Genomic DNA, 12,973 nt, shown 5'->3' with positions numbered 1-12,973 from the left:
AAGGCTCTTTTAAGAGCCACCCACCTCTTTCCATAGAAAGCGCATTGATTTCCATGTACTACCTGTCGTGAAAAAGAAATTACGCACACTAGGCTACTTTTACGCACACAACATTGTCCCACTCTGGGTGTGTGCGAAGGGAGAGGCATATAATAGAGGGCCAAAATGGCTTAGAAATTCGACCTCACGAGTGCACCCTCACCAGCCATTTTTATATATGAGCCACTGGGCTATTCCCGTTCAGAGGCAGGCTGCTGTGATGTGTTACAAGTGCCATGTAACAACAATAACAATACTATAGTGGCTTCGATTTCAAACTCAAGAGTGCACCCTCACCAGCTGTTTGTTTCCCATTTGGAGAGAAATAATGTGAGGATTTCATTTCGGACATTTTTGCGCTCATGCGAAATGACACAAAGTCGGAGGGAAACAAAGTAGCCTCTCACTCGCTGCCTGTGGGTGGGAACCGGCTTAGAGCTGTCTGTCCGTCCGTCTGTCCCTCGCTCCAATTGGATAAGGCCACACCGGCCCGGTGGCCAATCGTTGCCTCTTGTGGCGAGGTATATGTACGGCTCTCGAAGTGGCGAGCGGCTCATTCAGACTTTCTCAAGCTACCAATATGAGCGGAAGAGGCAAAACCGGAGGCAAGGCCAGGGCGAAGGCAAAGACCCGTTCATCCCGTGCTGGTCTCCAGTTCCCTGTGGGCCGTGTGCACAGGCTGCTGCGCAAAGGCAACTACGCCGAGCGTGTGGGCGCTGGCGCACCAGTCTACCTGGCCGCCGTGCTCGAGTACCTGACTGCTGAGATCCTGGAGTTGGCCGGCAACGCTGCCCGTGACAACAAGAAGACTCGTATCATCCCCCGTCACCTGCAGCTGGCCGTCCGTAACGACGAGGAGCTGAACAAACTGCTCGGCGGTGTGACCATCGCTCAGGGTGGTGTGTTGCCCAACATCCAGGCAGTGCTACTCCCCAAGAAGACAGAGAAGGCAGTCAAAGCCAAGTAAATTCGCGACTTCAACTTGACTACTCAACCCCCAAAGGCTCTTTTAAGAGCCAACCACCTAGCTCTCCAAAAGCGCAAAGTACCTTTCTATGACCGCAATACATTGAGTGGGTGTATACACAACTATTTCGACATTCTGTGCCCACATGAGGCCTTGCATGAACAACTACACCTACTAGGCCTCGTTTGCCATAGCAGGCTAGCATTAGATTACACGTGCCTATAAGATGTCACTCTTGACTTTGGCGACTATTATTGCGCGTAAAGGACCGGCGGCGTCCTATTGCGCGCGCACCGGGAGTTTGAATTTTGGAGAGGCCGGGCCTCGCGTCCAATGGCCAACGGAGGAGGCCTGCGCAACGGGCCAATCGGGGTGGTGGGGAGATGGTGTCCAATCAGCAGGCGCCACTGCCGGCTTTATAAACTTCACATAGGCATTTCGAGTTCTATATCGTGGAGCTCCGCCCCATAGGGGAGCTATGCTCCTAGTGGTTTACCCTCTGCCCTAGGGCAGAACAGCCTGAAGCAAATTTATGCACACACCTACAGCCAATAGGAGTACAGGTGTCCCTATATAAGGAACCCCGTTCCATCAATCTGCCTCCCTTTATCTTCAGCGACTGGACTAGATCTGAAGAAGCCTTACGAAGTCTCTAGAAAGATTTTCGTCGTTGACTACCAGCCGTCAACGTCTTTCGCCATGAGCACACCTGGGAATTTCCCACCCCCAAAGGCCCTTTTAAGGGCCCTGTGTCGGTGTTCCACCATGGCTACCTCGGACCCCCACGATTTATGCTTCGTGTGTTTGGGACCGCAGCACGCCGAGGATGGTCTCGACATCCCTCCTAATTGCGCCTCCTGCGCCCTCCTTACCATAAAGGAGAGGCAGCAGCGTCGGGCGTTTTTTGCGGAGGACGTCCCTCTAGACGACGTAGTGTCCTCACTCCTCTCTGCTTCAGAGGCGTCAGAGGACAGTGCGGGGTCGGAGGATGACAAGGAGGGCGCCGAGGCGGATATCCCAGTGGGACAATCCAGACCTCTGGCGCCTACCTTCAAAACCCCCTTTCATTCTGAAAGCGCGAGGTTAGAAGGGTCCTTGTGCGATGACGACATGAGCTCTGCTAGGTCAGAAGCCCTGTCCTTCGCGGTAGCCTCTCTGCGCTCGGACTTTCCCGGGCTCATCGAGAAGGCTGCCACACGACTCGAGGTTGTGCTGCCCCCAGTTCCCCTTCCTATGGAGGTGGACCTGATGGAGGGCGGCCCTTACTCCAAGCCTAGGAGGGCAGCTGAGCCTATGGCTCCAGCCTTGCCCTCTCTCGGCAAGTATGTCGAGGGTTCGTGGGGGGCACCTCTGGCGGCGCGTTCGCCGGCCAGAGCGTATATCCCCTTCACCAGAGTGAGCGGATATGAGTGGGCGGCTAGGGGAATCCCCAGGCTCGAGGGCGCCATGGCGGCGTTCCTAGTGCCTGGGTCGAGTCCCTGGGCAGCCTCCAAAAAGGCCACTCTGCCAGCACAAAGAGATAGGTTCACAGCCCAGTTGGCTGAGAAATCCTTTACGCTGGGAGCCCAGAGCGTAGCAGCTGCTAATAATATCGCCCTCCTCGCAGCCTCCCTGTCCCGCCTCACAACGGGCAGGTCGGAGATGACCAGCGAGGAAGTGGAGGAGGCCTCCAGAATCTCTGGAGCCATTCTACACCTGACGCAGGCGGTCGCCATATGCGCAGGAAGGACCATGGCCACCTCCGTGGTCACGGAACGACACCTCTGGCTCTCGATGACGGCCATGAAGGAGACCGACAGGGCGTCTCTACTCAACGCCCCCGTCTCCAGCGAGGGCCTTTTTGGTCTCGCAGTAAAGGATGCGACAGAAAGAATCGCCAGGCTGGACGAGGAGAGGAGGCACCTGGCCAAGCATTTGCCGCTGGCAATGAGGGCCAGCAAAGCCCCAGCTAGACCGTCCACCTCCAACGCCCCCAGCAGAGCTACAGTGAGGCGTCGGGCCAGGCGACAGACGCATACCACAGACAGCAGGAGAGCGGGCTCGGCCCCTCCAGCAGTGACGGTGGCAGCAACGGTCCCGCCAGCGAGAGAGGTTGTCACGAGAGAGGTTGTCACGAGACCAGCTTGGCAGCACCAGAAGGCCTCCCAGAAGCGCAAGCACCTCTGACGAGGCGAGGGGGAGAGGACGGAGAACGGCCCGGCGAGTGTCGCAGAGGGGCCTACTGTTCCCCCCCACCCCACTGTTCAGGGCGTGGAGGACTGTTATGTACATTGTGTGAATAAAGAGATTGTTCTCATTGACATTGTCAAAGAAGGACATTTATTCCATAAGGTTCGGAACACTTCACGTTCTATGGTAAATCTCCCTCACCATCTTGAGCGCAGCCCAACCCACTTAGAGTGTGTAGCTGAGCGTGCTCAGGAGAGGAAAAGGGCAAAGGTAGCAAGGCACAGCCTTAGCTCACCTAGTAAAGATCTTTTACTACAGACTCTTAGGAGCTCTGTAGTAAAGGTCTCACATAGTAGGCAGTTGCCTCTGTCCCAATGTGACATGAAGGCGCAGCCACTAGCCGGGAGTGACGCCTTACTGCAGGCTAATGCCTCAGTCAGTGTAGATCAGACCCGTGCGACGTTCACGGAGAGCGGGAATACCAGGGCTACTAAGGTAGCCGAGGTATGGACGCCTCCGGTATATTCTGAACGAATCAATGCCCATGGCTCTGAGCGCAGCTCACCACACATTGAGTGTGTCGTGGAACAGCCGCATAAGACCAGTAAAGAGGTATTGTGGCACCACCGTGTGGTGTCAGCCAGAGATCACACTTTTCAGATTCAGCTGAGTTCTGTAAAGGAGAAATCTCATGCCAAGCGGCAGTCTCAGTCAGTCAATGACATGATGACGCAATCGCTTTCCGGGAAGAGCGCTCTGTCTCAGGCCAGTGCCTCAGACAGTGCAGTTCAGACCCGTGCTGCGTTCACGGAGGGCAAGATTACTGGAGTTACGGTCGTAACCAACGTATCAACGCCCCCGATTCACCCAGAACGAGCTGATGTTTCCTCTCCCTTTCAAGGGGGGCCCGCCTTGGGCTATTCCACCAACCCAGTGCTGGGGAATGGCGGCGGTGAGGGCCATAGAGGAATACAGGTCTTTCCTACTAGACGCACCACAGCTTCGGGCGCGCCCGCTCTCTCAGCACTGCTCGCAGTGGCGTCAAAACTGTACCCTCTCACGCTGGCTAGAACAGACGTTAGAGAAGGGTTATGCCCTCCAATTCCATCGGACCCCACCCCCGTTCAGGGGAGTGGTGGAGACGGTGATGAAAACGCCAGACAAAGTGGCCGCTCTGAAGTCAGAGATTACGGAACTTTTGGCGAAGGAGGCGGTCACAGTAGTGCCCCGAGAGCAAAGGAACAAGGGGCTTTACTCGTCCTATTTCCTAGTGCCCAAAAGGACGGGGGGAGTGAGGCCGATTTTGGATTTACGCATTCTCAACGAGAGCGTAACCAAACGGCCCTTCCGAATGCTGACGACAAAACGCCTACTGGAATGTGTTCAGAAGGGAGATTTTTGTACAAGCATAGACTTAAAGGACGCGTACTTTCATGTGCCGATACAATCGCGCCACAGAAAGTTTCTGCGGTTCGCCTTTCAAGGGGTGGCGTACGAGTTCACGAGGATGCCGTTTGGGTATGCCCTGGCACCTCGAACGTTTTCCAAATGTGTGGAGACGGCATTGGAACCACTGCGTCGTCAGGGGATAAGGCTATTAGCCTACCTAGACGACCTGTTGATTCTTGCCCCGTCAGCAGAGCTGGCGTTCACACACACGACACAGACAGTGATTCATCTCACGCGTCTGGGGTTTGCTGTGAATTGGAAAAAGAGCGCACCCTGGCCCAGTCATCAGATAGTCTACCTGGGACTACAGCTAGACACTGTAATGATGAGGGCGCGAATTTCGGACCCTCGAAGGGCAGCATTGGTACTAGCCCTGAGGAAGTGTCGTCCGAATCACACAGTAACGGCGCTATCGATCATGTCACTTTTGGGTCTCATGTCGGCAGCCCACTCTGTGGTACCGCTGGGGCTTCTGCACATGCGCAGAACACAGCGGTGGTTCGCCCAACTAAGACTAGACCCAGTGCGTCAACGTCATCGGTTGGTGGTGGTTCCTCTCTCGCTAAGAGCAGACCTGGACTATTGGAGGAATCCGTGCGTTCTCACGCACGGAGTCCCGATGGGCAGGGTGTCATCCTACATTCCAGTGTATACAGATGCCTGTCTAACTGGATGGGGAGGGACATGTCAGTCTCAAGCGATAGGTGGTGTATGGCCTCAATCAGGTCGGCACATAAACCTCTTGGAGTTGGAAACGGTTCGACTGGTCCTGAACCACTTCGCGTCTACCCTTCGGGGTCGCGATGTGTTGGTTTGGTCAGACAACCGGACCACAGTAGCTCACATAAATCGCCAGGGAGGGGTCAGGTCTCCTGCCCTCCACAGGGCGGCAGAGGAATTGTGGCTGTGGGCTCACAAGCACCTTCGCTCGTTGAGAGCAGCGCACATTCCGGGCTACTTGAACGTAGGGGCAGATCTCATGTCAAGAGGGGGTCCTCGAGACGACGAGTGGTGTCTGCACCCAGACATTGTTCTCCAAATTTGGAAACAATTCGGGAGAGCCGAGGTGGATCTGTTCGCGTCACGTGTGAACGCACAGTGTCCCTTATGGTTCTCCCTGAGACAACAGGACGAGCCGCCATTGGGAAGGGACGCGTTCGCGCACTGCCCATGGCCGAAAGTTCTCCTGTATGCATTCCCTCCGCTGTCTTGCATTCTCCCGCTGCTAGCCAGGGTGAGATCAGAGGAGCTAACAGTGATACTGATAGCGCCCGATCGCCCGGGGGCTCCGTGGTTTGCAGAGATGAGTCAGATGTTGATTGTGCCACCTTGGACAATTCCACATCGACGAGACGCGTTGAGCCAGGCGGGAGGCTCGATAGGGCAGTGGCCCATAATCGGCCAACCACTGAAGGCTTGGTTCCTGAACGGGACAGGTTGAGGCGCCGTGGGTTATCTGATGCAGTGATCAGAACCATACAGAGCGCTAGGGCCAGTTCCACTTCCAGGATGTACACGAGCAGATGGAATGTTTTCTCACAGTGGTGTAACACACAGGACGTAGACCCCATGAGCTGTCAGGTAGAGAGTGTGCTCTCATTCCTACAGTCTATGTTTGATAAGCAGAAATCGCCCTCCACCATTCGAGTGTTTGCAGCGGCAATTTCAGCTGGTCATGAAGGGTTTAACGGGAAAAACCTGTTTAGTCATCCATTAGTGAAACGTTTCTTACTGGGAACGCGAAGGCTCAGGCCAATGCCTAGAGCTACGCTGCCCCGATGGGATTTGACTCTGGTTCTCGAAGCGCTATGTAAGTCGCCGTTCGAGCCATTGAATCAAATACCCCTCAAGATGCTGTCTATCAAGACGGCGCTGTTGCTCGCCTTGACTACTGCTAAACGAGTCAGTGATTTGTGTGCACTGTCGACGAGACCCGACTGCCTTGCCATTAATGGCGATCTGAGCAGAGCGGTGTTACGTCCTAACCCGGCATTTGTGCCGAAGGTTATTAACAGTGCATATAGATCACAGATCGTGGAATTGTGGGCTTTTCATCCCCCTCCCCATGGGGAGAGGAGTGAGGAAAAGCTTCATTGTTTGTGCCCAGTACGCGCTTTGGCGTGTTACGTTAGGCGCACAGCGGTGGTTAGGTCATCGCCTCAGCTGTTTGTGTGTCACGGTGCGGCTGCATTGGGTAGACCACTTTCAAAACAGCGTTTGTCTCATTGGCTTTGTGAAGGCATTGAGACGGCGTACGAGGCAGCGGGGCAACAACCGCCTCAGGGTATTAGAGCACACTCCACTCGTGGAGTGGCAGCTTCTACTGCCCTCCTAAGGGGAACAGAGGTGGAGGATATTTGTAGAGCAGCGTCATGGTCGACACCGTCTCCTTTTATCCGTTTCTATCTGTTGGATATGTCTTCTAACTCTTTGGCTCGGTCTTTACTCAGCGTGGCTGAAGGGAGACCATGAGCGGAATAGAGAAGGAAAGCAGGATTGTGACTATGTTCATAAGTCCGCTTTTATTAGAAGTAACATATTGTAGACATGTTTTCTAACTCTTTTGGCCGATCGAATTTCAGCAGAGCTGAAAGGCGTTCTTGAGCTAGAGAAAGAGGACAAAGCGGGACCTTGGACAGGTTCCAATTAGGTCCGCTTTGGTGAGGAAGACTTATGTCAAGGATAAGCCTTTTAACTCTAATCTCGATTGCGTTCAGCACAGCTGAAGGGGAATCTTGAGGTAGAGGAGGGAGAAGCAGGACGATAGAATGATCTCTATCAGGTCCGCTTCGGATGCAGAGCATATTCTGTAGCATATCTCCTGGCTAACAGTGTTAGCATGTAGAGACATGTATTGAATGGAACAGAATGTGAGGTCATCTATCTGAGGTTCAGTTAGCATGACTGGTATTTTTTGTCCTTGCCTACTAACCTATGGGGCTCCATTGAGTGAGTAAGGCGGGCTATTGGACACATAATGTAGAGTGACATCTTTGTCATTCCATTAGTGGATAATAGTATTGTCATAGAATATTGAGGTATGACTAGTTACTATTCAGACTAGCATGACGAATATTCTATTGATCTGCCCAATAGCCATTGACATGTCATTGAGCTAGATGGGGCGGGTCTATAACCGATGACGCGGTATATTGTGACGCCCTGATGGGTTCCCTAGTCGCATTACTGCGGGAATTGGTTGCAGCCATTGCTGGGCTTGACCTTTTTCATTGTAGGATGGGAAGTGTTAGGCTCGGCAGGGAGTACATTTTGGAGCGTTTCGCTCCGCCTTAAACCACTAGGAGCATAGCTCCCCTATGGGGCGGAGCTCCACGATATAGAACGATTAGTTACCGGAGTGTAACTCCAGTTCTATGAGTGGAGCGGAGCCCCATAGGACTTAAGGCCCTACCGACCCTTTCTAGTCTCGCTGAAGATAATATCTCGGGAGGCAGATTGATGGAACGGGGTTCCTTATATAGGGACACCTGTACTCCTATTGGCTGTAGGTGTGTGCATAAATTTGCTTCAGGCTGTTCTGCCCTAGGGCAGAGGGTAAACCACTAGGAGCATAGCTCCCCTATGGGGCTCCGCTCCACTCATAGAACTGGAGTTACACTCCGGTAACTAATCGGCTATACTCCCAGCGCCATGGCCAGAACCAAGCAAACCGCTCGCAAATCCACCGGTGGCAAAGCCCCCAGGAAGCAGCTCGCCACTAAGGCTGCTCGCAAGAGTGCCCCGGCCACCGGCGGTGTGAAGAAGCCTCACCGTTACAGGCCCGGCACCGTGGCTCTGAGAGAGATCCGTCGTTACCAGAAGTCCACTGAGCTACTCATCCGCAAGCTGCCCTTCCAGCGCCTGGTGCGAGAAATCGCCCAGGACTTCAAGACCGACCTGCGCTTCCAGAGCTCCGCCGTGATGGCCCTGCAGGAGGCTAGCGAGGCTTACCTGGTCGGCCTGTTCGAGGACACCAACCTGTGCGCCATCCACGCCAAGCGGGTGACCATCATGCCCAAGGACATCCAGCTGGCCCGCCGTATTCGCGGAGAGCGCGCATAAATGAGGATGACCTGAACTCGAAAATCCCCCAAAGGCTCTTTTAAGAGCCACCTCCATATTTCCATCAAAAAGGCACAATTGTTCCATGTATACACGCACCTCTACATTAGCCACCATGTATGTTGTTCACTAACACGTCTAAAAGCTACGTATTGCACCTTTTAGTTGCCTGAAGTCTAGCTTCAATGTTTGTTTGTGTGTATATACACAACCATCTGGCATCATCCACTTCCTTTGAACTATAGTAGCACAGTAAAATGCTTTACAAAGGAGGGGAAAAAGAAACGAGTGATAATATAGGCCGAATAGTAACAAGAATTGTGTTCAGATGAATAATTGACACTATTAGTTGTGTGTAATAATAGCCTTGCATGCAGTCCAGAAAAAACATTGCATGCCAACTTACTTTGAAAGTCCCATGTTGCAGTGCTGCTGAGAGACTCATGCAGAGGCCAAAACTTTACAGTGGAGCACGGAGGCCATCTTGTGGTTAAATGTGGGTACTGCACATCATGGTGATTCCCTTTCGGCCAGCGTTTCCCAAACGCGGTCCTGGGGTCCCCAAGGGGTGCGCGTTTTGCGTTTTGCCCTAGCACTCCACAGCTGATTCTAATACTCCAGCTTCATGATGATGAGTTGATTATTTGAAGCAGCTGTGTAGTGCTAGGGCAAAAACTCCCAAAACGTGCCCCGAGTTTGGGAAACCCTGCTTTAGGCTAATACTAGCCTATTAGGATGACTTGGTTCGATCGCTTTAATGGCAACTGCTGAACTCTGGTTTTCACTAATTACTTGTCCCAGGTCACCATTATGAATCCAATAGCAAAACAAATGTTTCAACATTGCTCAATAGTGAAAAAAGGGCAGGAAACGATGGGTTCTCAACAATATTTCACCAACAACCAATCACTATTCAAGCATAGACATTAGGATCATCCACAAATATTCCTAAATCATACTACAAAAGGGTTGTAACGAAATGGATTTGTCTGTTCAATGCAAGTTCAACGTCAAAGAAAAAGTGCATCACCACAACAAACGTGTCTTTAGATACACTGTAAAAAAATGACTTTGTGGAATGTACTCAAGCTATTACAGTCAACAAAAGCACACGTCATATTATTGAGTAGATCTTTTAGCTTGTTTTTATGCGTAGATAAGCTTGAGTAAGTTGTTTAGATGTGGTCCAATACATAGAGTAAAGATGATAGAGGTAAAAAATGATTATATTATGTTGATTCAACTCAAATAGACATTGTGTTATTTTACCTGAATGATTCATCCTATAATGTATTTAGACCAAGTCAGAAAAATGTTCACATTTTTACTTTGGATTCACTCAATCAGATCCCTTAAGAGAAAAGGTATCCGGACACCGGGAATCCATTTATTTAAACATCAACGGTTTGCAAAACATCTGTTATTATGAGATGAGAAATTACGGATTCGCAATCAACACTGCAGGTAAATCCTGATTGCTGCAGGTAGGCAAAACCGTAGAAATAGGAACTACAACACTAACTAGTATAGGATCTCTGTGGGCAGACCCATTACTTACGAGAGATACAATGGAGCTTCAACCCCAAGGCAAGAAAAGTATTCATTGGTTCCACTTCTTTCCCTTCTAAATGCGTTTGCCTAAGGACAGGCTGTATGCACATATCTAAATGGCATTAAAAAATCAGTATTTTTTTTGCCACTCAGAACACAGACATTTACCTTAAGGGGAGTTACCCTCATTTTAGACTTCCCAAGCATACATTTTCATGACAGCGTTCCTAATCTGCAGTAGGCAAAGCAGTTGAAAATCGGTAGGTTAACACCAAACCGTGAGGTGATTATGAATTCAGAGCAGTCGGATTAAGTCATAGTCAAATACATTTGAACAAATGAACAACAATATCACACGGAAAGTGATGTGAGCATTGCATTGTGGAAAGCAATGACATTACCAGAACACGTATTGCAACGCGAGGCATGTATTTCTAGATTAAACACTGATTCAGTGTGATGAACAAGTACATGTATGATTTGGTGTGCTCTACTTGAACACGCGCTTAGAGTTTTGAAACCACTGCCTATATGATGAGCGGTCGTTGTTTGTTTTATTACCACATACTTATGGAAATTGCACCGGTTGAGAGATGATGGCTCTCTTGTGCCTACGGTGAAGGGTACTTCTGATCCAGCAGGTGGTGCTAAGATCCCTCCCTATATGACTTGAATGATGAGTTGATTTATTCCTTATAGCTCCTAATGATTTTAAGGCCAGTGTTGGCAAACATTACTTGTGCTCCAGCAGGTGGCCATGAAATCCCTCCCTATATGACTTGACTGACCAGTTAGTTGATGGACTCCTTATAGCTCCTAATGATTTTAAGGCCAGTGTTGGCAAACATTACTTCTGCTCCAGCAGGTGGCCATGAAATCCCCCCCTATATGACTTGACTGACCAGGTAGTTGATGGACTCCTTATAGCTCTTAATGATCTCAAGCAGAGTGTTGGCCACATGACCTCTGGTCCAGCAGGTGGCGGTGAAAATAGTCCCTATAGGAGTTGACTCATTTCTTTGAGGTCCTAAATGAAGCATAGGGCGTCAACAGTGCATCTCGGCCTAACCCTGTTCCGGGCCCATTTCTTCACTCGATGCTTCCGGTGTTCTTCATCTCCTCTTCAATAGTCCTTCTCCACGTCTTCCTTCCCGCCTTGCCCTGTGCGTTCCACTGAAGTGTCTGTGTTTTTATGTCGTTAGGAGTTTTGCTCACTGCGTGTCCCCCTTCCATTTCCACTTTCTGTCCCAGTTGGGTAGCTATCCATTATACTGTAGCCTACTTACTACCAATGTCACTGTAGTCAAAGGTGATTTTCGATTATTATGTATGAGTATTATTATATATTGTTATATTATGATGTTCAAGCCTATAGGCTGTGGTAACAGGCCCTCTGTGATTTGTTGTTGTACTGTACATGTCAAGTATCTGCACTCTAGCCTAATTAGCCTAACCTGCTAGGGAAAAGTCACTTCCGGTCGTAGCTGTATCCCACCTAGTCAAAACCTTGTTAGTCCTTATCCTAAAAGGCACCCTCTGTTCCTCGATATACTCCACCGAGGGCTGGCAGCCAGTAAGTACAGGTAAGTGACAATTATCCGTGACGCAGTCACCTACACCGAGCACGCCAAGAGGAAGACCGTTACCGCCATGGACGTGGTCTACGCTCTGAAACGTCAGGGACGCACCCTGTACGGTTTCGGCGGTTAAACCCACTCTCTTCGGAACCTCAACACCCCGACTCGAACCCAAAGGCTCTTTTAAGAGCCACCCACATCCGCTTCAAATGGGCCCATTCCATATAGTGTTATATATATATATATATATATATATATATAAAAATTGTATGCTATTTAGTAAGAAAGTATGAGCCACTTCGAGTGGACAGGGAGTATTAATTAGAGGATTCTAATGTCCCGTCCAGTTTTAGTGCACAGAGGGAGGCCTATATCTGACAGTGGCAAAGTGTAAGAACGTTATTATTTTGGGTCAAGCAATAGTGGAATTTGGACAACATAAAGCCACCACGAGTCGGTAGACGTGGCTCGAAAAGAGGGGGACAGCGCGCACACACACACACAGTCCAAAATGGGAGCCCTATGTCTGACGGTGCCAAAGTGGGCAATTCTATCACCAGCATTATTTGGCACAACAATCGTGCCATTTGGACACCTATTAAAGCCCCCCTTTTGAAACACACAATTCCCCATCGGTCACAGAGCATAGGCTATAGAGAGGAGGGAGGGAGGGAGGGAGCAGGGGAGTGTCTACGGCCGCTGACTTTGCTTAGCTTCCTCTTCATAAGACGGGTAAGCGCCCTTCACCCCCTCATTCGTTTCTGAGAAGCAACGAGACATCATCATGCCCGAGCCAGCAAAGTCAGCGCCCAAGAAGGGCTCCAAGAAAGCCGTCACCAAGACCGCAGGGAAGGGCGGCAAGAAGCGCAGAAAGTCCAGGAAGGAGAGTTACGCCATCTACGTGTACAAAGTCCTGAAGCAGGTCCACCCCGACACCGGCATCTCCTCCAAGGCCATGGGAATCATGAACTCCTTCGTGAACGACATCTTCGAGCGTATCGCCGGAGAGTCCTCTCGCCTGGCCCACTACAACAAGCGTTCTACCATCACCTCCAGGGAGATCCAGACCGCAGTGCGCCTGCTGCTCCCCGGTGAACTTGCCAAACACGCCGTGTCCGAGGGCACCAAGGCCGTAACCAAGTACACCAGCTCCAAGTAA

At 51.0% G+C, this 12,973-nt stretch overlaps 2 protein-coding genes across 2 annotated transcripts; both read left to right on the top strand.

The window, feature by feature from the left end:
* Positions 1-3,556: 3,556 nt before the first annotated feature.
* LOC311124149 (histone H3.2-like) lies at positions 3,557-8,710 on the top strand (the record flags this gene model as incomplete). The annotated part of the gene is made up of 2 exons (XM_084198350.1): positions 3,557-3,610; positions 8,336-8,710. 2 exons carry the CDS (start codon positions 3,557-3,559, stop codon positions 8,684-8,686), a joined length of 405 nt encoding a protein of 134 aa, XP_084054476.1. The 3' UTR covers positions 8,687-8,710.
* Positions 8,711-9,890: 1,180 nt separating this feature from the next.
* LOC311124148 (histone H2B-like) lies at positions 9,891-12,973 on the top strand (the record flags this gene model as incomplete). The annotated part of the gene is made up of 2 exons (XM_084198349.1): positions 9,891-9,899; positions 12,632-12,973. 2 exons carry the CDS (start codon positions 9,891-9,893, stop codon positions 12,971-12,973), a joined length of 351 nt encoding a protein of 116 aa, XP_084054475.1.

This window comes from Coregonus lavaretus (genome assembly GCF_964263955.1).
Source record: "Coregonus lavaretus genome assembly, contig: HAP1_SCAFFOLD_528, whole genome shotgun sequence".
NCBI lineage: Eukaryota > Metazoa > Chordata > Actinopteri > Salmoniformes > Salmonidae > Coregonus > Coregonus lavaretus.
Note: the sequence above shows the minus strand (reverse complement) of the source record. Positions and strands in the feature narration are given on the sequence as shown.